Source organism: Hakea prostrata, unplaced genomic scaffold (genome assembly GCF_041222555.1).
Source record: "Hakea prostrata isolate BN-2017 unplaced genomic scaffold, UWA_Hpros_2 contig_100, whole genome shotgun sequence".
Taxonomy (NCBI): domain Eukaryota; kingdom Viridiplantae; phylum Streptophyta; class Magnoliopsida; order Proteales; family Proteaceae; genus Hakea; species Hakea prostrata.
Genome location: NW_028291219.1, coordinates 103,099 through 129,888, shown reverse-complemented (window position 1 = coordinate 129,888; position 26,790 = coordinate 103,099). Strand labels below are relative to the sequence as shown.

The window sequence follows — 26,790 nt, the reverse complement described above, 5'->3', positions numbered from 1 at the left end:
AACAAACAATATAAGAAAATTCATTGAATTTAAAAATCAGAATAGATAACCATATAAATTTTTAATAAATTTTTGCATCATATTTGATATGGGATAGTCTACCTAGTCATGTCAAATAATAAAGTTATTAAAATTAATATTCTTTTGATTTACTAACGCATGTTACAATCTTCATATAATTGAAATGAAATAAAATACATCAAAACATATCTAAAAAATCAACATAAAAAATAAATAAAATAAAATAAAAAATTACATTTAAGAGAAAATAAATTATTGAAAACATAATGACTGATATCACTAAAAATCAACTATTGAAAAATAACTATATCATGGAGTACGATTGGTATCACATCAATAATAAATATTAGTTTTACCTATTGAAAAGTTAAATTGAGAATATTTATTGTTCTCGTACTTATTTTCATCATAATTACAATAATTATTTCTTCTTTTGCCTCGTCTAGGTCTACGATCATAATCATGATTATAATTTTGTATTTTTTTAAGTTTATCATAAATTATTGTATTTATTTTAGGGAATGGAATAGAACCAGTATAACGAATTTCATGATTTTTCACTAATAGTTTATTATTTTGTTAAATCATAAAGAAGCATTATATCATTTAAAGTGTTTCTTGAAAATATTATAGAAGCACATTTGAAAAAGAGAAATTTGAAAAAAAATTTCTCAATAAATTATCATCAATAATATTTTATCTACATAATTTCAAGAACAAATTGCACATGCACTCGAAAATGTAGGTCAAAGTACTAACACCCCCACTTTATTTTTGAAAACAAATACACTCCCAATCACTGTTTATTTTCATTCAATTTAAAAAATATCCCTATCAAAATATAAAATAAAAATAAATAAACAGTAATTAACGGTTTTCAGTGATAAATTGGACTAATATGTCCAATGAAAATTTAATTTTGAGATGTTTGTACTTTTCAAACATAAAGTAGGGTGTCAGTGCTTTAAGGCCTCAATTTTGAGTTGTCATTGCAATTTACTCAAATTTCAATGGTTGATTAATTTTAAAAACTGCAGAACTGTACTCATTTACAATTTTAAAATCTTGCAACTTCATGTGCATCAATTTATGGCGAACTTTAGATAAAATTACTACTTTTTAATGATCATATTTTTTTTTTGTTTATTATTATTATTTCACAACTTAAGTGAACCTTTCACAGTTAAATATTCAACTTTCAACCCTTCATGGTGAAAGAAAATCATAGCAATGGCTTTATCTTGAATGGGTGCTTCTTCTTTTTTATAATTATATACCTAAAACCTTTAGGCTGCGTTTGTTTGCTGGAATAAAGGTGGGGTGGGAAAAAAGGGGTGGGAAAAAAGGGGTGGGAAATTTCTTGAAAAATGTGTAAATTTCTTACTTTTCCTTTAAATCCTAAAATGGTAGAGTGTTTGGTTGCTTGGGGTGGGAAAGTGGGAAACAAGGTTCCTTGAATCAAGGAACCTTGTCTGCTGATGTGGCAGTTCAACTTTCCCACCCCATGCTATTTTAAAACCCCACATATTTGGTGGGATTTTGTGGGAAAGTTGGGAAAAATAAAAAAGTGGGACCCACCCGATCACTTCTCCACAAAACTCTTTCCTTTCCTTTTCTTCTCCCTCACCCCACTACATGTGGGACCCACATGTTTTTTTTTCCACCCCTTTTTTCCCACCCCACCTTTGCAAACAAACGCAGCCTTAGTATTAAGGTGAATTTCAGCATCAAGGACTCATGACAAATAATCCTTATATCTTATATTGAGGGCCACAAATTTGAATTTTGTAAGATTTAATATGATGCAAACTACTATAAAAGAAGTATAAGAATTAAAATAATGGAAGCAAGTAGCTGAACGGACGTATAAATATATTAACTAAACGACTCTAAATTTCTGCCAGATCTGTTGAATAAATCTAAATCGTTCAATAAAATTCATATTTTTTCTCCCATTATTTATGGGTTAGTTAAGATAACCTTCTATCACTGGTAAATTTTCGAAAAAATAAAGAAAATAACGACGATTAGAGTAACATTTCTTTCTTCTTCTTCTGTTCCCTCTCTAGCTTCACTGAAAACTCTTTCATCTACGTTCATCAGGTTTGGAGCATTTGATTGCAGTAGTTCTTTTGTTGTCGTTTTGGATAAGTTAAAAAAAGAATTTTCATCCTCCCTAAGATCTCATGACTCTTCTGTCATCTTGAAGAAGTGAAAAAAGAATTTTCATCTTCCTTGAGATCTCATGACTCTTTTCTTGTTTCTAATTCTATCTCAAAAGATACAAACAAGAGATCCTCACATATTTATATTCAGTGAATCTCCCACAAAAATCAGTCTTTTTCCTCTAAGTTTCTCTAGAAAATAAGTTGTATTGAACCTGTAGAAGAACTATATTAAAGAAGAAACAAAGGAACAAGAAAGAGATATTACCCTTAACGAGAATCAATAACCAGTGATATTAGGTTAAACTTAACTAACCCATAAGTAATAGAAAAAAATTAGAAATTTTATTAGACAATTCAGATTTAATTTAACAAATCTGACAATGAATATTTAGAACTGTTCAATTAACCTATTCACACGTAAGTTTCAACTACACTTTAGCCTTAAAATAAATACTAAATAACATATGCATGTTCTATAAATAATGCATGATTCAACATGTTCTAATATTGAAGTAATAAAGTCTGTAACTTCTCTATGACCATTAGAACATTGAAAAACATAAAAAATAATGATGAACAATGCTCTAATAACACTTAAAGTGTAATATTCTACCATCTAACAACATTTGTGGTACAAAACTAACAATCAATAAAAAAATAAATAAAATTATTATATATTTTTTTATTCTAATAATTTGTTTTTAGAATAAAATAAAACCATCATATTGAGGTTAGTTAGTGACAAAGTACAATTGTCCAGTAGCCTCAAGTGTTGCATGCCCGCATAGACTACCTTCTTCTTTTCTTTGGTAAAGCTGCATAGTCTACCATGAGTAATACAACGTTATAATAATTTTATATAGTTGTCTTATAAGCAATATAGATTCTCCATATGCTAGTACAAATCTAATAAGAGGAAATAAACACATAATAAAATAAAACATAAGATACAAATCATATGTCAAAACACATACATCCATAACTAATAATTATCATGATATTTAGCGTAATTACGAAAATAAGTGTCTAAAAACATACAAGAAAATATAAAAAGATTAATAACAAACATGTGGGGGGTTTCTTACTTCGATCGCGGACATCTTCAACTTAACTTGACTCAGGCTAGAGATCCACCTTCCCAATCCATCAGGGAATTTACTAGATCTCCTTTGGATTCCCAGTATGGCAGGTTCCTCATTGACGAATCCAAATCCATGGGCTCAGGATATGGATCATAGGCTTCAATCCAAATAGACCACAACTTAACTTATTTGATTCTATCTTCAATTCAGAGATACATAAAACATCGGGCTGATATTGCGAGGGAATGGACTTCAATACACGTCTTCCCGCTGCTCTGCACATACCTTTGATATTCCAATAAAGAACCTTCATTATGATACTGAAAGAGGATTAACAATCAGCAGTGCCGTCCGCCATGGGGCAGCCTGTTGAGCAACAGTCTTTGGAGCAAGGGCGTCGTCCACCTGCTGAATCGTACCCAAAACCACGGAAAGTTCCCCTTCACCCAGTAAATCATCCCCTAAGACTTGCAAATTACCTTTGACTTTTGTTTTGGGTCATCTCGGTCGAGCAGAGTCTCCATCGATCATCTCTCTTTGCCCATCAATCTCTCTAATAGCAGTCAGTGTTCTAACTAAGAGAGCTTGAGATTCCACCTCAGATTGAACTCTCCCCAAGTTAGGGTCAAAGGTCAAACCCCTTGGGTGCCCCCACCCACCACATCTTGAGAAACATCCAACGCGCCACCAATTTCTCTCTCTTCATTAATGTGACCCACATTTTTTTTCTTGGTAACCATTAATGTGACCCATATTCACAATAGAATTATTTAGATGCAAACTGTTAAAGAAAATGGAAAAAGGATCACAGTGTTTGAGCTGGAACTTCTAGGAACGTTATAACGTCGCTTTCCTTAAGACGTAATTTGCCCTCACATCAAGGTGTTATGAGGTATTGCGAACCGTCTCCCAGGATACAAAGAAGCCCAACTTCGAGTTGAATCTCTTGAGTTTTGCTAAACACTCGCAAAACTCAAGAACAGAGAAGACTTCGGGATTTTCTCTCTTATACTGCTGTTGTGAAGCTAGACGTATATATAGGCATTGAGGTGCCTCTACTGAACAGTTCATGACTCTGTTCGTATGGGTGCACCTCTCTGTAGGGATACGAATGCTGACGTTCAGATATGAGCCGTCGAATCGTTCGGCCGCACGATCTAACGGTCCATATTGAACCATTAAAACAATATTTATGGATCTACTTCCATCGCCCTAGATCTACCGTTGATCATAACACACGGTTTAGATCTGATCAGAGAAGACTTCGGGATTTTCTCTCTTATACTGTTGTTGTGAAGCTAGACGTATATATAGGCATTGAGGTGCCTCTACTGAACAGTTCATGACTCTGTTCGTATGGGTGCACCTCTCTGTAGGGATACGAATGCTAACGTTCAGATATGAGCCGTCGAATCGTTCGGCCGCACGATCTAACGGTCCATATTGAACCATCAAAACAATATTTATGGATCTACTTCCATCGCCCTAGATCTACCGTTGATCATAACACACGGTTTAGATCTGATCTCGCTCGAAACGCCCACAGCCCACGCCGCGCGTGCGTGCACGCTTGAACAGTATACCGTCCTCACTCATACACTGCACACACACTGGCATGTCTCATTATTATAAGTTAAAGTTAATAGGTGGTACCTATTAATTAACCTGGATTCCGACAACTCGGTTTTCAATGTAGGACTATATAATAATACACTTTCCTAAAATACATAAAGGAAAGTTTTCCGCACTAACAGATCCAATAAAATTAAACATATTTTATTATATTAAAAATAATACAACATTCCCCCCAACGCAGCAGCACTGTTGTTTCCCACGATTCTAGAGCTTGATAGATTATCCAATACCCTTTGCAATTGAAAGGGATCCTCTGCCTCCACTCCGTTCAAAATTTGAAAGTGATGTTGATCTTGAGCCCGATCCAAAACAGTGTTTGAACCTCTCTGTCAACCTCCCACCCAATATTCCTCGGAATTACAACAATCCTATGAATTTTTCGTACCTAAATTGTTCTAACCAGTGTTTGATTTATGAGTTCTTCCCTAATCAAAAGTTTGCCTTCATAGTCAAGCATTCTAATCCACACATCTCAAAATTTGATTGTTAAAAGTGGTAATTTGAATTTTTCCAACAGCTAACCGTGTGAAATGTTCCCTAGACATAAAAAAGGTGTGGTTCAGGTTCATCCCAAGAAAGGGTTTCTTTAGTAGTAAAATTTCAAGAAGTATTCTTTTTTATTGATAAAAGGTCATCTCATACCTTACACCACATATTGAGATTGAAAAGAAACCGGCTATAACCCATAATGTATCGAATTTATTGATATGATTTACAAGCATAACATGAGAATAGACAAAATAGTAAGAATAAATCATACCTTATTGAATAACCATAACGATCTCTTTAATATATTATATTATAAAACATCAACACAAAATACCTGTATCAATCCATATTCGGTATGATTCAAATATATAGCATCCCATATCGATAAAATACAGAATATGAGATACTGTTTTGCAACTAGACACCCTTGGGAAGATCCATGAATAAATGTTTGCTTCATGTCTATCAAAGCAGTAGTCAATAATAGAATGACATTTTATCTCAACAAGAGAATAGCGGGCTAGGAAACATGAGAATGCTTATACAGACAGAAGGCTCAGGTATTTACAAACAACCCCCTTTTCTTTTTCCCCTTAGAATTTCCAATCAACCAACAAAATACACAGTTCAGAAAATAAGAAAAATCTGATCTATGAGACTGACCCTTTAGGAAGAGAGAGAGAGAGAGAGAGAGAGATGATGGTGCTATAAATTTAATCCCTTTCCCCTCTCCAAACTGGTATTCATGGAACAAACCCATTCCAACAAATGAAACTCCAAATTCATTCCATTCATCATTTCAGTTCCACCATGACAAGTCTCCTCCTTTTGCTTGAAATTCTGATAGTGGCATATCTTGGTGTAAGTAAAATGATTATATTCTCATCTATTCATTTCGACATGATTAATACTAGTTCTTGTTTTCATCTTTCTTAATTGGTCTCTATTTTATTTCTCGTTATGCTTCAGGGTTCTCAGGCTAAAAATAATTTTTCACAATATTGGGACGAGCATATTGGTCTTCCACATGCTCCACAATGGTTGGCAGCAAAAGCTTCTCCCTTGAACTCACATCAAGCAGAAATGTTTATGAAATTAATGGAGTCAAATGAATTGTCTTCCTACCTTCATTTGTTTTGTATTCAAGCTAATGTTGCTTGTTCTACAAATGCGCTAGTGAAGAATGTAATGAACCACACAGCCTTGCCACCAGTAGCCGAGTGGAATGCTTTCAAAGCAGAATATGATGAAGTTCCAGACAAGATACCCATGTCAATTGCACGTCAAGGGGGATTACCTTATTTTCGGGAGTCAATGGTTAAAGAAGGAGAATATATTTCTGTTCCTGATTTAAGGGATCAACTATCATACAGATCATTCTTACCACAATCTCTAGCATCAAAAATACCATTTTCCTCTACCTGGAGCAAGAAATTGAAGGAGCTCTTTGGTGTAATGGACAAATCAAAAATGGATAAGTATATTCAAGACACCCTTAAAATATGTGAGAAAAACTCCACCTGTGGTGAGCCGTTCACTTGTGCGATTTCTGCCGAAGATCTTATTGATTTTGTCATTGGAAAATTAGGGCACCATGTAAACGTATGGAGTACTGAGAACATTGAAGGATCTTATGAGAATGTCCGAATTGGATCTCTGAAACTCATCTATGCAGACCTCTCTCAACCACCAGCCTTATGTCATAGTCTACCATTCCTATTTCAAGTCTATTATTGTCATGTTCTGAAAAAGGTAAAGGTTTATGCAGTTGATATACATGCTCAAAAGAAAGTAAATCATGCAATTATGACTTGCCACTATGATACATCAACTTGGAATCCAAACCATCTTGCTTTTAAGCTTCTTGGTTTTGGGCCAGGCTTAATCGAGGTCTGCCATTGGATAACTGAAAATGGACTGGTTTGGACAAAGGCTTTAGGTTAAGAAGCAACTGAAGATTCTATCTCCCGCTTCTCTTATTTGTGTTCTGTGTTACTTCTTATGCTATTCGAATGATAAATAACAACTTACCTTTTATTTTCTTATTATGCATTAGCTTAGGTATAATTTATAGAATCAGTAGTTCTTTACTTTTTGGGTTAATAATCAGTAGTTGCATATGGATTTTTCACATTCTTTAGGGCATTTGGTCAGGATGGTTCATAATTGTAACCAAGAAATTTTTATGCATGTTGTCCAAATAATTGAAATTTTATGATGATGTGGTGAAAGAAAAATTAATCTCTGTATTTAAAAGTTTCTGTATTTGCCCTACAATTGTTCTTCATATTACAAATAGCAGATTGTTGGCTATTTGAGTTTCAAATATAATATCTAGTCAATCTCCCCTTTCCATCTGATCTCTCCACTATCTTTCTCATTAGATCAACTTTAAATGATGCTGCTGCTACAATGACAGCCACTCTAACCGCTAATAATAGTCAAGGCACACATAACATAAAACATTAGAATAAATGTTTTCAGCACCATTGATTACAATTGAGACAAGTTTGATTCATTACCAAATTAAAAGTTCAAGATGGCAGGTATTATGTTAATAATATGTTGTCTTGATTCAGATATCACTGTCAGCTTCATGTTCATCAGAGAGGTATCCCATCTGGGAAATTAGCACCTGTTAGAACAGATGAATTTCTAACAATTCATACCCACCTGAATACATGCAAGGCTCTCATGCTTTTATCCTTTCTTGTATAATCTTTTTTTCCCTTAGAATCTATTTAAAAAAATTCTTAAAGACCCAGAGTTTTCACTATCCCAATGCTTGATCCCTGGTTTCTGAGGTAGCATATGGAGTTTTTAACCATCAGAACAACCAATTTTGACCCAGTGTTTAATGGTCCTCTCTGGCCCTTAACTAACTCCTCTGGCTTTTGATATTCTATTTACTTTTCTCTATTTTCAGGTTTTATTTTGAATCCTTCTCTTTTGAGCTACATCACAAGAGTTGCTACATTGTAACTAGAGTGTATGTTTCTTTATAGAACAAACAATCTATATAGTAATGGAAAGACGATTATTTATCTGGTAAATTTCTATTCGCTATTGTAAATCATAGCCTGTTGTTCTACATTCTTTTTTTTTTTTTTGGCAGAACAAAATTGTTCTACATTCAACTAGACTGTTTATTGTAAATTCCTTTCCCAACTAAGCCTCAAAGCCTGTTAACATTGTTGACCAGCTTCAATCTCATAGTTCACATTAATGTTACCTCCTCCTCCTCATTTAACCACCTCATATTCTTTCCGTTTCTTTGTTCTGCCAGCATTTCAGGAAACTCACCCAGCAATTGAACAAAACTCCAACCTTGTGAACCAAAGAAACCCTGTTTCATGTATCTGAATAGTTCAAAGAAGTCCGCAAAACCTCAGTGGAGTTTACCAGATTAAGTTTAAGCCATGAACCAATAGTTTGATCCCAGTTTTAAACATTAAAGTTTTTGTTTGAATAGTTCCTGGAAGTCTTAAGAAATTACTAGATCAAACAGGTGAAATGCTTAAACTAAGACCTTGCACAGTAAACACTAACCATAAACATAAGGAAAACTCTGCCCATCTCATTAAAACTAAAGAAACACACATATTGAAATTGTGGACAGGTGGGTTCATAATACAACTGCATATTCGTATTTCGATCAGCATGCTATTTCACTCCTTTTTCCCCTTTTGATTCCATTCTTAACTTTGTCTTGGATATATAATTAACTTATCAAAACAAAAAAACCTAAAGCAAAAAGCAGCCAAGAAACTCCCATCAGACTAGTTTCTCAGGATGCTCTATAGCCCTAGCTCCCATTGACTTAGTCCTTGTGAGTTCTCCACTAACTCATCTCTAACATTCTGCCCTGTTTTGATATGCTAACACAGTTACAACAGAGTTCCCTGCCTCATTCAATTTCATTTCATTTTGATCCAAGTAATCATGTATGTGATCTAGACTTGGTTCCGCATCACTAAAATTAACTGATACTTTGCATCAGGTTTTGTGGTAAACTTGAATAAAAGTCTCCAGGGAAGTATCACATATCATGAAGAAATATACAGTGTACAGCAATGCAAACCAAAGTCAGTGAAGAATAGAGCGTGTAAGAAAAAGATAACATCACCATTTATTGGATGCATAAACAAGTAAATACATAACACTATTGGAAAGACTACCAAAGAAACGAAGAAAAGGACGCTCAGTACAAAATGACCATAACTACAAAAAACAAACAACCAACACTGTTCTTCAAAGATTATTAAGTTCTCATGGGGAAGCCAGCATCACAACATCGGATCCATAACTATACAACTAGAGAGTCAAGATACTGACCAACCTCGCCACCAAGGATTTGTTGAATACCAGACTAATGGGGGCATGTAAGCCTGAATTTGGTTTCTGCCGACTAGTGGTTTAATAGTCCCATCGCCTAGATCGAAAATTCCCATGTCAAGAGCACCATGTTTCTGTCGATAGTATCCTTCGAAATAATCATCTGTGAAGTATATACAGTTCTCCCGGCATCCAGGGAATTCAGAAGCAGATAAAGATAATGAGCAATTATAGCCAACAAAAACAGCTCTGCCACCAAGATTGTCAATTTCCACCCAATTTCCTTCACTGTGGTCTAGCTTGTAAACTTCAAAATATAAAGTTTTGTGGGGTAGACGTGCTGGTTCAGTGCCACCATCATCATCACTATCAACCACAACATCTTCTTCATCATCATCCACATAACGACCGCAACCCATGAATCGATTCACCATTAGCAAATCTCCAGATGACTCCACCAAATATAACTTGTGAGGATTGGACACATTCATAGGTCGACGACCAACCATCGTCAGGTGAGGAGAAGCATCTCCCAGGACAGAAACCATGAAAACTCGTCCAGACCCTTTAACAGTATAGAACTGTTCTCTATAGAAAATGACATCATGAGACCGGCCATGAAGACCATCTTCAAATACGGTCCATCGCAGGTCCTTCCCAGGTCTACAAAAGGCCAATTGATCATCCTCGTTGCGAATAGCCATAACAATCGCCTCAAAATCCGGAGGACAAAAACCCACAATCGCTTTGTGAATGTAATAGTCACGGAGATAGGCGGCGAACCCTTTTCGTTGCTGCAGAGGCATAGGCAATCTGGTCGGAAAAGCTGTAAGCGGCGGAAGTTGTATCTGAGCTCTTGTGAAGGGATGCAACAATTGGATCTCTGAATTGGCATGAACCGTTACGAGCCATCCTGCTGAGGATCCACAGATTCGTCTATCGGTAGCCTCTGGTAGATCGAGTTGGTAAACCTTGCGGATGGGATCTGCGAGGCTAACTATACCAAGAGTTCTGTCACAGATGCTACAAATTCTACTCTTTCTTGGGCTGTTTCCAGTGGTGCAGGGGATTATCAGCCATGGAAGAAGCTTCCCGCGAAGGAATGGAGGAGTAACCAATCTCCATGAGTTGCAGACGCAGCTGAATCGTATCAGATCAGCAAGAGATAAACGCTCCGAAATCGATTCCAAGAGGACATGGGGAAGCCCGGACCAATCTGCCATTGATCGTTGTTGTGAAGTTCTGCTCTGCAACCCAGAAATCCAAACACAAATGAGTAACGAGGAATAAAGATTTGTAAGTCGGTGCCTCCCAGAAAGATCTTCTACAGTGTTAGGAACGGACGATGCTGTGCCAAAAGTGGCATGAGATTGACACGTGTCAAATATTAAATAGAACACCAGTTGCGGATAAGCTTAACCTTGGTCGTGCCCAAAAGACAAAAAGATAAGCCCCATCATTTTGATAAATGCTAGAGAATCTAAATTATCTTGCAAATTATGGGCTAAGCTCAATCGACCTTCATCGAACGGAGACAAACTATTGACCATCTGGTATTCTTAAGAGCGCAAATTTGAGTTGCAGGTCTTAAAAAAAAGTCCAGATTGTTACCATGTAGACCAAAGCATCTAGCTGGTTAAGGTTTCAAAGAGATTGGAACTTGTTCTACTTCTGCTCTTGCAATGGATGGAGATCAGTTATCTATCGGATAGCTTATAGTCCCAGCAAGCTCTTTTATGTTATCTTAAAACCAATTCAAAGGATAAACAAATTTAAGATAGTACATTACTCTCGGTGGCATGCTCAAAACCAAGTAGTTACGCAGCAGAAGAAATTGGGATCAACGTACATTGCCCAACCAGGAGAACACCTGGGCTTGAAACTCTGTGGTGTAGACCGCAGTAGTGACAAAACTAAAGGTATCACATCTCAACTGGCTAATCTGGGTGGTTTGTAATTTTGATCTCTACAAGCTTACAACTGGTCAAATGTACTGGTGCTGAAGAATGATGAAGCACACTTGAGGCTGAACAGAATACTATCCCGCATTGTTGGATATAGCAATGAAGAAGGTATGGTATATGGTGCTGACATTGGCTTTCCCAGAGGCTATAAGAAACTTAATTCATCTGTCAATGATGAATGGAATTGAATTTATACTCATTTATGACTGACGTATTCTGGATGGCTGTAAATTGATTAAATGTAGCAGACAAGAAGTAAATTGGGGACATCTGTTTGCAGAGAAGCCTAACAATGATAGATTATCAGATAGCTATGAAGCAAACAGATTACTCCTGTGCTTCCTAATGCATTTCCCAATAAATTACTCATCCATCCTATCAAGTGGACTCTTCCTAGTTTTTTCTCCAAGAGTTCAAATATTGGCAGTACTCATAAACTCCAGTGTCTCTTTAGAATGATCAGTGGCCACATCAGGTTCTGGATTGTAAAAAAAACATCATGTTTGAACACCAATCTCCAAACTCTCATAACGTAGAAGTTTCCTTAATGAGCTACAGACCAACCCAGTAGACTGGTTAGACAAAACAACTGTCCTAAGCCCCCCCCACCCCCACACCCCCACCCCCCACCCCAGTGAGACTAAAGTAGGAAAAGTATCCATGGGGAGGCTCAAATTTATGTATCCTTACCCTTGTTCCCAAAGAGGCTATTTCCAGGACTTGAGCCCATGAAGAGGCATTCAGCAAGGCAGGAGTTGACTTGAACAATGCACCAAGCATGATTTTGCTCACTTAACTTGAGAAAGAAAATTACATCCTCACCCTCCATGCTAAGATATATTGGTTTGAGACAGTTAATTGAAAACAAGGAGAACAACATATCACACCAAGGTACAACAGTAAGCACGCATGCAAAATATCCTTCAAAGATTATCATGATCCAACAGTTGCATGTGAATTTATTGAGATCAGATAAAAGGATCAATGTCCAATATATGATGGAAACCAGAACAATATCTGAGGATGATTAGAAAGCAACAAAATCTAGCACAAATAGTAAGATATTAGCTGAAACAGGAAATCAGAAACTCAGATCCAGAATAGAAGCAAATTCAAGAATTCTGGCAAGTCATATATAGTAGTAGGATTCTATCATAAAGTCAGCATGATCAAATTTTGCATCCATGTGAAGGTTTAGAATTGGGTCTGATTGCTTATAGTAATGTCTGATCCTGAAATCTCAGTCTGAAACTTATAAGAAAGCTGAAATTCCAGCAAGGTAGTATGCATAAGAACGGAATTGAAACAGAAAATGATAGCCTAGATAATTGGTGAACTAGATTAAGGAAGAATGGAAGATAAGTAGGAGAACATGAGGTATAAGCATCTTGACTGAAGCTAGACTGAAATCACCAACAACCCCAAAGATGGCATCTTACCAAGGGTTACACTGCATCACAACCACCCCTAAATCTCATAGAAGAATGTAGACAAAGCCAACTTTCTTCAACTAGCAAAACTGTGGGGTTTACAAAATCTTAGAATGCTTATATAGAGATGATATATTCAATATACAGGAAAGGAAATTTTTTAGAAAATAGAAGAAAAAGGGATCAAGAAGATTTCATTGTTTTCCACCTTCAGACTCCATAGTCGAAACAGAATACCATCCACATATGGTTCTCCTACGATTGGGAGGATTCTCATACTAAGTCTGATTGAACTGAAGTTTCCAGGGTAATGATTCCCAGGTATTTGAAACATTCCAGGGTATGATCCCAGCTGTTGTAATCTGAGATATTTCTCTCGTATATCTCAGATTACAACAGCTGTTGTAATCCCTGCTAGATTGGTTAAATAATTCCTTCTTTGTAATATCCTCAGGTTATAAATGAACAGCCACTTCATATTGATACTTCTTTGTAATATCCTTAAGTCATAAATGGACAAGCCACTTCATATTGATAAGCCATAATTCTAATCTCAATATGGTCTCAGAGATAGGATCCACATCAGGATCCAAACCCTGATGCCCTCTATTACTAGACCCTAGAATCTCCACTGCCCTCTCTCTCTTTTTTGTTTTTTATGCCGAGAGCCACCACCACAGCTCTCTTCACCCTTGCTGGTGAGTTATCTTTTACATAAGGGCATTTCATTTGCAATGAGATAAATCCCTCCTCTGATGAGGACTGGTTGTGATGTTTTCTCCAAGAAACACCTTGCAGTGTTGATATTGTTTTTGTGAGACCAATCCATCCAGCAAGCATTCTAATTTTTCTACCATATTAACTGGGTCGGAAGGAGTTACTTTCCTATATATTTCCCTCTAAGCTCCATTACATTAGACAGGAAGTACTTTATGTGGTTGAGTTCATGTTATCTTACTATTGGTTCCATGGCAGTTCTTCTCACAGGGGAATCCATTAAGCCTCCTACAGCTGGTTCTGCTTTGGAAAAATGTGCTACATTTTACTACATTTAGATATAGTTGAATGTAGAACAATTCTGGGATCCTTCTATTTTTATTTTGTTATTTGAGTCCCTGTTTGTCAAGTTCTGATACAGTCCCCATCCAAGTAGGAGTGTCAAGTTGAAATCCTATTCGATATTAGATTCCTTCATAGGTTAGGAGTGTCTTTAAATTCTGCAATTATTATTTGTTTAGGAGTCCTTGCAACAAAATTCTTTCTTTATTTAGTTTCCTCGTCGAGTCATAGTGTGAGCATGAGTTCTAATCCAAACAGTTAGTTAAGTCCTATTAGGAAATCCTTCGTGTAAATGCTATAAATATAGCCTATTGCTTGTAAAGAAATCAGACTTGATGATTATTAAATCTTCTGATTGAAGGACATTGAAGAGAGGAAGTCGTGGGATTTCCCTCCTAGGGAAAGCCTGCGGTTGTGTGTGAACTCATCAATTTTCTGCAGAATTCAAGTTCATCAAAGCCCTCATTATCACCTACAGCAAGTAAACCCTACCCGTGCCCCTACCCTACTTCCTTCCTTCCCATCGCAGCCCCTATTCCCCATCCCCTAAACCCTGCATTCTGCAAATGCCAGCCCCCATCCCCTTCGTACAGAATCCGGATCCTCACCCTGTCGGGGTAGCACAGAGTGCTCCCCGACGGGTTCCCGACCACACAAATCAGTGGGGCCCACGGATGGATTTTTTTTTCTTTCTAAAAAGTGTTTTTTACCGTGGGCCCCACTGTTTTGTGTGGTCGGGAACCCGTTGGGGAGCACTTTGTGCTCCCCATCAGGGGAGCTGTCGTACAACCTCCCCCTCACCCAATCTCTGCAGCCCCCTTCCCCCACCCCTTCCAACCTTATTCCCCTAGTTCCCTTCGACTCCCCAGCCCTCCTTCTTCTAATTCTTGTTCTTCTTTTCCTTTTTCTCCTTGCACCAGCATTAGAATTCCCAGATTTCTATAACCAGAATTCCGAAACCCTAGCCCCTTACTCAAACCCTACTCCATTTAGGAACCCAATCCCCTCTCCCCCCCCCCCGGCCCACCTTCGGCACCCCCGGGCCCCCTCTTTATCCCAAATCCTAGTAGAACCTAGTTTCATCTTCTTCATTCAAAATCCTAGAAACCTAACCCTACTTTCAACCAAACTTTCAAACCAGTCATCCAAACCCTAAACCCTATTAGGATTATCCTCCCTAAACCCTCCTTGACCTTCAACTACTACCTAGACTGAGCCATCCCTTTAGAAGCCCTCAAGTTGAGAAAACCCCAATTTATCAAACCCAAGATTCTTGAATATGAATCCGAACTTTAGAAACAACGGAATTCAGATTTGAGGTGAATCCAAATTTTAGAAAAAAACAGAATATAGGAATTGAGTTCCTAAAATCCTAGCCCTAACCCTGCTGGCTGAACCCTATACCTATTCCCAAATAACCCTATATCACCTTAGACCCTAGAAACTCTAAAAACAAACATAAACCCCAGCTTTTCCCCTAGCCCTAGACTGGAAGATCAGCTTTGAAATCTAAACTACATCAAGATTCAGACCTGAATTCCATTAAAACCATAGTCTCTAAGCCATACCCTAATCCTATTGGTCCAATCCCAAGGCCTAACAATGTTAAATCAAACTATACCATAACTGTGGGGTGTTTTAGCCCTGGAACAGCTGCTGTCCACTCTTGAATTTCCCTAGAAGACCTAATTGCAGGTATTACAACACTAATTTTATTTGCAGGTTTACTTGAATTGATCTTGGAGACTGGCCCTTGATTTTGGGGGTTACATCACATCATTATCCCATTAATTCCAAGGATCCCACCATTGCTAGAGCCTAGAGGTGTTGTTTTAGACAGAGCTGCCAAAATCTGGAAAATGGCCAAAAAAACTTATTCTCAGGTCACCAAGGCAGCCTAGATCTATGAACTTCCTGAGGAGGGAGGAATCCCACATTTAGACCAAACAACAGGAACTACCCTTCATGGAATATTATTCAATCCTGAGTGTTATGTAGCAAGTGTTGGAATTTTATGGGGTCTTTTTCTCGCTACTTGTGACATAGATGCAACTGCTTAAAAAAAGGGAGCAGATAGTCTCTGTGTGTGATTTTGTTTTAGGCCTCAACATGGAGTTTGATCAGATCTGTACTCATGTGCTGAATCGTGATCCTTTTCATCTTCAGATCAAACTTATGCAGTGGTACACTCATAAGATAGCCAATACAGGGTCGTACGACTGTTCACAGTACTGTTCACATGAATAGAGTCACAGCCTATTTGCCTTATGTGGTGATGCTTTTTAAAGATCTTGTGGGCCCATCAAGTGAAGAAAGATTCTACTTGATGCTGCCATAATTTAGTTTTTATTGTCAGCTTTAGTAAGTATGTTTTTTCATTTAGGTAGCTTTAAATTTCAGTTTGTCACTGTTTGCTTTTAGAAATTCTATCTTGTATAATGACTGGATTTATGGGAAGTTTCTCTTTTGGCCACCTAATTTTTATATTGTAGTCTAGTTTGCATGTTTATTTAATTTAGATTTAGTTAATCTATATTGTGCATATGCTAATATTATTTCAATGTTTAATCTTTTAATAATTTTTTGATTCACCTTGGTTAGCACAACTTAGATATTTGGCATAGGGCATACTTTTGATATTTCATATGCCCAGCCTATGGTTTCTTTGACTTAAATTTAGGGTAATTTACAAACAGGTTAAAAGCTCAAGCATTGGTCTATAGGAGACTGCCATCATGGCTAGGCATACTAGATGCCTAACACCTTCCTATTTTATAACTTGACACATAGTTTTGTGTCTTTGGTCACACTAGAACAGCATTGTGTCTTTGGTTGCACTAGATTTTCTTTATCCATAGTAAATCAAAGTTTCTCCACTGAGGTAAGACATTTATGAGTGCTGGACCCTTTCCAGGTGGCAAGTCCCTTTCGACATGTTTTTGTGTAACACTTGCATGCTTTCTCCCTGGATTTGAGACAGAGCACTTTGAGGGCATGCCATATAACACCTCTTAGTCCATGTGTATTCTCCAACTCTCCTCCAACATGTGCGTGTTATTGGACCATGATTCTATCTAAAGGTCCCTTGTTCCTACAAAGTTACTTTCTATTTTAGTTTGCTTGGTTTTTATTTAGAAGTTCCTACTTTTAAAAGTTTCTATTTTGAGACTATCTATTTTTGAAGCTTAGGCCATTTCAATGAAGGTTTGATTAGTGGAATTTCTTTTGCTTGCTTATACGTGTATGGTGCGAGAAAGATGTGTTTTCAACAGCTAAGATAAGTACTGTGAGAGCCCCCAGGCTGACATAGGCTATTATCCCTACACCCTTCTCCCTTCTTCATATCATTTTCTATGATCTTCTTTCAGATGTTTACTGAAAAATAAACAAGAGAGCAATGCAGTATCAATTATTCAACTTGTTGATCCTTACTGTGTTGATCCTAGTGGCAATCTGTTTCCAGCTGATTTCCGGGTTCAAGATCGTATTTTCCATTAGAGAAAGAGAGAGAGAGAGAGAGAGAGAGAGAGAGGGAGAGGTATGGAACCCCATTGACCGCTCTCGCCTCACTTTCTCTCTAATACTTTGGTTGTGTCTTTCACTTAATTGGCTTCATCCACAGAGCCTACCTTGGTATAAGCTTTTCTGTTGAGAGAATACCAACTTGAATTGAGATACACTCTGGGGTTACCATCTAGCCATTGACAAGATAATTTTTCTCATTTCAGTATCTCATGGATAACAATCAAAGGGTCGGCTGATTATGAACCTTTTATGTATAATCCAATTGATTTGGATTCCTGGAAGCAGAGTTTAATAGATCTCCTGATACTGATCTCCTTGCATTAGGCTGAAGAGCAGTGAAGATAAGTCCTTCCTTTTATTTGTAATTGAATGCAGATTTTAAATTTGCAAAAAAGCCCATACCTTCCTACTTTGTTTTCGGCGAAGAAAGTCCTTCCTTCTTATTTGTCATTGAATGTAGATTTTAAACTCTCACAAAAGCCCATACCTTCCTTCTTTGTTTCATCCCTTCATTAGTTTCCAGAAGTAACCCCAACCCAAATTTAAGAAGATGATCATAGCAACATACTCACCCTAATGCTGGTTCTATATTTCAACTTGATAACAGAACTGCAATGAAATCTAGTCGACTGGCATAGAGACCTTGTAGTAGAATTCTTAGCATACATAATAAACTTCAAGAAAAAACTCAAGTCTGGATGAAATAAAATTTCAAAATAACTACAATTTTTTTCTTGTTAGGAAAATTTACTAAGTGTCTAAGTTCTCTTTTCTGTATGAACTCTTCTGTGAGAATCGAAGGTCAACGCAAAACGTCGATGGTTGAGCGTACAGGTTTAGAGGAGCACTTCATGTTTGCTGTAGAATTTCCATTAAGTTTTTCTTCTTTCAGGAGGCAATAAGTAACTTCTCTACTTAACCACAGTTTGCTTTTACTGATAGACCACATCGCACATAACTCAGTCATAGGCACTCAATCATAGGCACTTTGAAATATTTTGAAACCCTAAGTTAACAGTCTACACAAATATAAACTCAGCAATACACAAACATACTATTCAGTAAGTAGTGCAGTTAACAAAACCTATATCTTTTCTTTTATGGTACAGTTTTTATCTCAAGATCAACAAGTAGATATCTTCACAAAGGGATTACTGATTTAATGGCACCAGCTTTTCTGCAGCATCATTTAATGGCACCAGCTTTTCTACAGCATCATTCAGATCTAGATTACTGTCCATAGTTTGATGGGGGGGTGATAGACCACGTCACCCATGGCTGCTCATATTTAGTTTGAAATATTTTGAAAACCCTATTTTATCTCAACCAAATTCCATCAGTTTAACAGTCTACACAAATGTATACTTTACTCCAGTGTAAAATGTATAAAATATTTCACGTTTGCCATTCAGTAAGCAGTTTTATTTAAATTTTATCACCTTAAGTTTTATCATTGACAATTACTGTCATGCAACACGTCAGTTAGATTGGCTAGGTTCATATATTAAACTAGAATCATGTTGGAAAATAATTACAGTGCATTATCATCCATTCACAGATAACTAAAGCATCTCATTAACAAAAGAATTAATTTTTGATCGGGTAGATATATAAATATGGAGCCATTCATTATTAGCAACTACCTATTATTGGCATGTATAATTTTTCAACAATGATCACATTTGCAGCTGATTAAGAAACTACATAACTCAGCTCATCAGGAAGATAATGACATACATGGATAAAAAGCTACTCCATAAGGTATATGAGACTTTTACAGTATAACAGAAAAAAATCTTCACAGATCTATGACATTATAAATATGTTTCATTTACGCAGCATATCAAGATACCTCCAAAACCCTTCCAAAACATCAAATCCTGAATTTTATGGGGTCTTTTCCCACTACTTGTGACATGGATGCAACTGCTTTTAAAAAAATATAGGCAGACATTCTCTATGTGTGATTTTGTTTTAGGCCTCAACATGGAGTTTGATCAGATTTGTATTCATGGGGTGAACCATGACACTTTTCATCTTCGGATCAAGCTTATGCAGTCGTATACTCATAATACAGCCAATATAGGACCATAAGACTGTTCATGGTACTGTTCACATGAATAGAGTCACACCCTATTTTTGCCTTACATGGTGATGCTTTTCAGAAGATCTTGTGGGCCCATCAGTGAAGAAAGATTCTACCTGATGCTACCATAGTTTAGTTTTTATTGCCAGCTTTAGTAAGTATGTTTTTTCAATTATGTAGCTTCAAATTTCAGTGTCACTGTTTACTTTTAGAAGTTCTATGTTGTATAATGACAAGCTTTATCAGAAGTTTCTCTTTTGGCCTCCTAATTTTTGTACTATAGTCCATTTTGCATGTTTATTTAATTTAGGTTGATTTTATCTATATTTTGCATATGCTAATATTATTCAAATGTTTAATCTTTTAATAACTTTTTGGTTCATCCAGGTTAGCACAACTTAGATATTTGGCATAGGGCATACTTCTGATACTTCATTGCCCAGCCTAAGGTTTCTTTGACTTAAATTTAGGGCAATTTACAAACAAGCAAAAAGCTCAAGCATTAGTCAACAGGAGACTGCCATCACGGCTGGGCAAACTAGATGCCTAACACCTTCCTATTTTCTAACTTGACACATAGCATTGTGTCTTTGGTTGCACTATATTTGCTTTATCCACAGTAAATCATAGTCTCTCCACCGAGGGAAGACATTTATGAGTGCTAGACTCTTTCCAGGTGGCAACTCCCTTTCGACATGTTTTTGTGTTGCATGCTTTCTCCCTAGATTTGAGACAGAGCACTTTGTGGGCATGCCATATAACACCTCTGAGTCCATGTGTATTATCCAACTTTCCCACCAACATGTGCGTGTTATCGGAACATGATTCTATCAAAAGGTACCTTGTACCTACAAGTTAGTTTCCATTTTAGTTTTGTTGGAAGTCCCTAGTTTTTAAAGTTTCTATTTTAACACTATCTATTGTTTTAAGCTTACGCTAAGCAATAGATAGGCTCCAATCACTTCAATGAAGACTTGATTATTGGAATTTCTTTTGCTGGCTTATACGTGTCTGGTTTGAGAAAGATGTGTTTTCAACAGCTGAGATAGGTACTGTGAGAGCCCCCAGGCTTACATAGGCTATTATCCCTATACCCTTTCTCCCTTCTTCATATTATTTTCTACGATCTTCTTTCGTATGTTTACTGAAAAATAAACATGAGAGCAATGCAGTGTCAATTATTCAACTGGTTTATCCTTACTGTATTGATACTAGAGGCAATCTATTTCCAGCTGATTTCCGGACTCAAGATCATATTTTCCATTAGAGATACAGAGAGAGGTATCGGAACCCCATTGACTGCTTTCGCCTCACTTTCTCTCTAATACTTTGGTTGTGTCTTTCACTTAAGTGGCTTCATCCATAGAGCCTACCTTGCTATAAGCTTTTCTGTTGAGAGAATACCAGCTTGAATTGAGACATACTTGGGGTTACTGTTGCTTCTGGTTTTACCCAGCTATTGACAAGATAATTTTTCTCATTTTAGGATCTCATGGATCACAATCAAAGGATTTGCCGATTATGAACCTTTTATGTATAATCCAATTGATTTGGATTCCTAGAAGCAGAGTTTATAGATCTCCTGATACTGATCTCCTTGCATTAGGCTGAAGAGCAGTGAACAAAGTACTTCCTTTTATTTTTAATTGAATACAGATTTTAAATTTGCTCAAAAGCCCATACCTTCCTACTTTGTTTTCAGCAAAAAAGTCCTTGCTTCTTATTTGTTATTGAATGCAGATTTTAGATTTGCCCATACCTTCCTATTTTGTTTCATCCATTTATTAGTTTCCAGAAGTAACCCCACCCCAAATTTAAGAAGATGATCATAGCAACATACTCACCCTAATGCTGGTTCTATATTTCAACAGAACTGAAATGAAATCTAGTTGACTAGCAGTAGAATTCTCGCTATACACAATAAACTTCAAGAAAAAACTCATGTCTGGATGAAATAAAATTTCAAAATAACTACACATTTTTTCTGGTTAGGAAAGTTTACTAAGTTCTCTCTTTTCTGTATGAACTCTTCTGTGAGAATCAAAGATCAAGCCAACATGACGATGGCTGAGTGTACAGGTTTAGAGGAGCACTTCATGTTTGCCGTAAAATTTCCATCTAAGTTTTTATTCTTTCAGGAGGCAATAAGTAACTTCTCTGCTTAACTACAGTTTGCTTTTACTGATAGACCACACCACACATAACTCAGTCATACGCACTTTGAAATATTTTGAAAACCCTAATTTACCAGTCTACACAAATATAAACTCAGCAACACATAAACAAACTATTTAGTAAGTAGTGCAGTTAACAAAACCTATATCTTTTCTTTTATGGTACAGTTTTTATCTCAAGACCAACAAGCAGACATCTTCACTAAGGGATTATTGATTTAATGGCACCACCTTTTCTGCTGCATCATTCCAAACTAGACTACCGTCCATAGTTTGAAGGGGGGTGATAGACCATGTCACCCATGGCTCCTCATGTTCAGTTTGAAATATTTGAAAACCTATTTTATCTCAACCAAATTCCATTAGTTTAACAGTCTACACCGATGTATACTCTACTCGAGTGTAAAATGTATAAAAATATTTCACGTTTACCATTCGGTAAGCAGTTTTATTTAAATTTTATCACCTTAAGTTTTATCATTGACAATTACTGTCATGCAACGCATCAGGTAGATTGGCTCGGGTTCATATATTAAACTAGAATCATGTTGGAAAAGAATTACAGTGCATTATCATCCATTCACAAATAACTAAAGCATCCCATTAACAAAAGAATTAATTTTCAATCGGGTAGATTTATAAATATGAAGCCATTCATTATTGGCAACTACCTATTACTGACATGTATAATTTTTCAAAAATGATTACATTTGCAGCTGATTAAGAAACTACATAACTCAGCTCATCAGGAAGATGATGACATACATGGATAAAAAGCTACTCCATAAGGTACTATAAGTATGAGACTTTTACAGTATAACAGAAGAAATCTTCACAGAACTATGACATTATAAATATGCTTCATTTACACAGCACATCAAGATACTTTCAAAACCCTTCTAAAACATCAAATCTTTCACCAAATTCAGGATCTTGAATCACGATCTACGGCTTCGCTGATACGTCTGATACCAAAAGGGAGAGTTAGCAATTATACTGCGATCATTGCAGTAAATCAAACGTTCGCAAGTTCGATTTCTTATGTTGAATACTCCCACTTCATAACGCTCGTAAGGCCGCCAAAAGAGACGATGGAAACATTTGTGTATATAGTAGATGTGATTAGCATCACATCCAGGGAACATCGAAGCAGCCAGAGATACTACAGTATTACGATCGGCGAACAGACAATTGTTGCCTATGTCTTGAACGTACACCAAATCCTTTTGCTCAAGATCCACCCTATAAATATTGAATGCTCCTTGTCGTACACATCCAATCCTTAGAACCAACAATAAATGGCCTGAACACTCCACTAGATGGTAAGTGAAGCCCAACGCGAAATTGGGGATTTCCATCACCACCTCCATTGTTGGGGAAGGACCATCAAAACCTGAAATTACAAACAGATGCTGTCGATTTCTTATGGCATAAAACCGATCTTTGTAAAAGACAATGTCTTTGTACTTTCCGCTAAAGCCTTCAAAGCTGGACCAGTTTTGATCCATCCCAAGCCTAAAATAAGCCAGTTTCTTAGGTTTGAAGCACATTGCCATAACCACTCCATCAGTCACAGATGAAGAAGATGATGAAGAAGATGATGCAGCAACGTTCGAGTTGGGAAATCCAACAATGGCCTTCTCTATATATACACGTTTGCCCTCAAAATTGGGCAGATCGGTAAACACATGATAGGTCAGTTGTGGAAGCTGGATATGGGCTCGGGTGGAGGGATCAAGTAAACTAAGGTCCCCAGGTCCTCCCACAGTGATAAGCCATCCAGCCGAGGATCCATAAATCACACGGCCATTGACTTCAGTGAACCGGAGGATACGGACCTTACGATTGGGATCGCAAAGATTAACAAATCCCACCAGAGCTCCTTCACCATTTCCATCACTATCACCATCACCATCACCATCACCATCACTATCATTGTTGACATTGTTACATGGGAAAACAATCCAACAACGATATTTAGGAGTCATTGACCTCCAATGACTACAAACAGAGTTGACTGCCATATAATCATAAGGAGAATCCAAATTCTTCAAAACCAAGTCAAAGATATCTCTTGGAAGTTGAGACCAATCTTGCTTGCATCGGATAGAAGTATAGGTTGTCATGGTCAAATGAGTGAAGACTGAGAATAGTAAAATTTTTGTTGCAGAGGTCTTCGCTATAACTCTACTACTGCAATTGCTACAACTAGGGATTGTGTGTGTTTTCTTGTTTCTCTCGAGTACCTATTTATAGGCAATTGATTCCAATCATATAGTGTCACATGGACATTTAAGCTGATTTTTACTTCACGAGAGATTCGACACTTGGCTTTTGTTTTGCAAAATGTCCACTAGCATGCACCACTACAGCCATCGGATTGGCTAAGCTCGGTATCATTTCGCAATGGATGAAAGATACATGGCTTGGTGGACAGCCCAATTGTATACCCAATGTTTATCTTTTGTTTTAAAATCTATAAGTTTTCCTTATTAAAGAAGTAATAAATACATTAAAAAAAACTTCCTTTTTCACGTGAAATTTACACACCGAGAATCCCGTTGTGGATGCTTGTCTTTGCCTATAAGAAAAGCACAACATATGATATTATGTTCCCTTAAATAAGGGAGACATTTAATTTCACTAACTAAGAAGTTAGATTATTACCAAAAATAAAACTAAAAGGTTCAAAATTAAACCAATCATTAATTAAATAGTTATAATCTTTCCTTTTTCTTTCTTTTTTCTTTTTTTGGTTTTATATTCAAAAGCTATTTAATATAAAGATTTTCCAAATTTCAAAGTTAATTAATGTTGACCAGAAAAAGAAAGAGAAAGTCAATTAAAGTAATTTACTTCCCGCAAAAGTTGGTTTTATAACATAGAGTCAAGCACTAATGGTAAACCTGAAATGAATTAGATAGGTCATCATTTCACAAAAGGTAGACAGAGAACCAAGACTGGATAGTCTTCTTCCTTTTGTTTATTTATTTATTTATTATTATTATTTTGTATGAAACTCATCTATTTAAAGGGAAGACTTAAGTTACACGTGGGAAACTGCCAAAGGCTCGTTCAACCATGGAGTGGCAATAGGCCAAGTAGTAGCACACGACATGACAAGGCGGCCTTTGCTAGATTATTAGCCATAGAGTTGGCTAATCTAGGAACATAAGAAAAAATACAAGAGCTAAACTTAGAGGTGAGACTACGGATGTCATAAATTAGTGTTTGGGTAATAAAAGGAGTTCCATCTCATCATGTAGGAAAGAAATGAGCTAATTATTGTCAGATTCCACTTCTAGGAACTCAATTCTCCGCTCCAACACCCCTGCAAGCCTTCCGTCACCACTATAGCTTCCCCTTCAAGCACTTCTCCAAATAACATAAGTATTGATCTACCCACCTCAATATTACCTTCCTCGTTCCTCAATATAAATCCCACACCTGAGACACTGCAGCTTTAACCTTTGCGGCATTCACGTTCAGTTTAAACCATCATGTCCATTATGGAATCCAAGACACTCTTTCCTGAACTTTAGACTGGTTAATCTTATTTTTCTTAGGTGGCAGCTTTTTGTCCATGAATTTCTATCCAAAGTGGGCTACTCTCTCCACCACTTCTTGAGGTTGAATAGTACCCTTATTATACACTCTTTCATTTTGTGCCAACCAAAGTGTCCACATGATGAATGAAGCAAGACATTTAAGTTGCTTATATTGACCCTTATCCGTAGCATAAGAGTTTTTCCAATGTAGAATCCAATCCAAAATGCTTATATCCACATTATAGCCAAAGGTAACAGAAAGAGGGTTGTCGAACCATGTAGCTTTAGCAAAGGGATAGTGGAGAAGAACATGCTAAATTGTCTCAACTGCCCATCCACAACAAGAGCAAGATAGGTCGATTTATATTTGTCTTTTTTTTAAGTCCATCCCCACAAGCAGTTCCATTTGCAACATGCCATAAGAAGTTCTTGATTTTTGGTAAGGTGTTGTTGCTCCACACCTTCTTCCATACTTCAGTTCCATTTGTTTATTATGTTTCAAGCTCACCATAAAGAATCAATTCCCTACTTCTTGAAAACTAAACATGATTTAGCTGTAACCATGGAGCACTTCCATCAAGGGAAGATAGAGATACCTTTTGCCTTCTGGTCATTCAATCATTGCTTCCTCATAATTGAACTATTCTATAAAAGCCATATCATGTTATGCTTTAATGCTTTTATGTTGTCAAAGAGAAAGGCGCATATCAATGTTTGAAAATTGACTCAAACACCTGCTTCTTTCTGAGTTCATCTAATTAAATAAAATAGAGAAAGCCCTAGAACAAGTATGGGAAGCAATGACTACAGGGTAAGTTCAAAATAGTCTTCTACAACAATGAATCATTACCAAATGCATGGATGTAGATACAACTTCTTAGTTAATAAAATAAATAAGATGCAAAAGACATAGTTCTATAATTTCTTTTCCTTTTGTAATGGAAATGTCCAATCTTTGCAGGAGGTGGTACAAAGAGGAAGGTTCCAACTAAATCACCCATACAACAATAGAGTTGGCTACAAGACCAATGACATTAAGGGGCAGAACTTCAAGTTGTATGCAAATTAGGAAAGGGTAGTTCACTGAATCTCCTAGTTAGAATCACAAGAAGTGTAAGATGTTTAGACAACCAGAAAGAGTTTACCAAAAAAGTGATCAAATGGAAAGATGTTGAGGAACATCAAGAACAAATATATATAAAACTGATTTGTTCTGGGGCTTATGTGGTGACTAGAGTAGAGGCGTATTTAGTTTTAAATCCATAGTTGAGGGT

At 36.7% G+C, this 26,790-nt stretch overlaps 3 protein-coding genes across 3 annotated transcripts; 1 reads left to right on the top strand and 2 right to left on the bottom strand.

The window, feature by feature from the left end:
- The first annotated feature begins 3,627 nt into the window (after positions 1 to 3,627).
- LOC148998896 (polygalacturonase-1 non-catalytic subunit beta-like) lies at positions 3,628 to 7,339 on the top strand. Its single transcript, XM_089141637.1, has 2 exons — positions 3,628 to 3,720; positions 6,365 to 7,339. The coding sequence occupies exons 1-2, from the start codon at positions 3,628 to 3,630 to the stop codon at positions 7,337 to 7,339; spliced, it is 1,068 nt and encodes a 355-aa protein (XP_088997763.1).
- A 2,030-nt stretch (positions 7,340 to 9,369) lies between these two features.
- Positions 9,370 to 11,072, bottom strand: LOC148998895 (F-box protein At2g26160-like). Its single transcript, XM_089141638.1, has one exon. The coding sequence runs from the start codon at positions 10,951 to 10,953 to the stop codon at positions 9,718 to 9,720; it is 1,236 nt and encodes a 411-aa protein (XP_088997764.1). The 5' UTR covers positions 10,954 to 11,072; the 3' UTR covers positions 9,370 to 9,717.
- An 11,834-nt stretch (positions 11,073 to 22,906) lies between these two features.
- Positions 22,907 to 24,094, bottom strand: LOC148998894 (F-box protein SKIP23-like). The gene has a single exon (XM_089141636.1). It carries the CDS (start codon positions 24,092 to 24,094, stop codon positions 22,907 to 22,909), a length of 1,188 nt encoding a protein of 395 aa, XP_088997762.1.
- Positions 24,095 to 26,790: the final 2,696 nt, after the last annotated feature.

Bases quoted from the DNA above. Each gene is read 5' to 3' on its own strand.
- LOC148998896 (XM_089141637.1), top strand. From the start codon at position 3,628: ATGGGGCAGCCTGTTGAGCAACAGTCTTTGGAGCAAGGGCGTCGTCCA. The intron at 3,721-6,364 runs GTAAATCATCCC...GTTATGCTTCAG, and splicing joins GGAAAGTTCCCCTTCACCCA to GGTTCTCAGGCTAAAAATAA.
- LOC148998895 (XM_089141638.1), bottom strand. From the start codon at position 10,953: ATGGCAGATTGGTCCGGGCTTCCCCATGTCCTCTTGGAATCGATTTCG.
- LOC148998894 (XM_089141636.1), bottom strand. From the start codon at position 24,094: ATGACAACCTATACTTCTATCCGATGCAAGCAAGATTGGTCTCAACTT.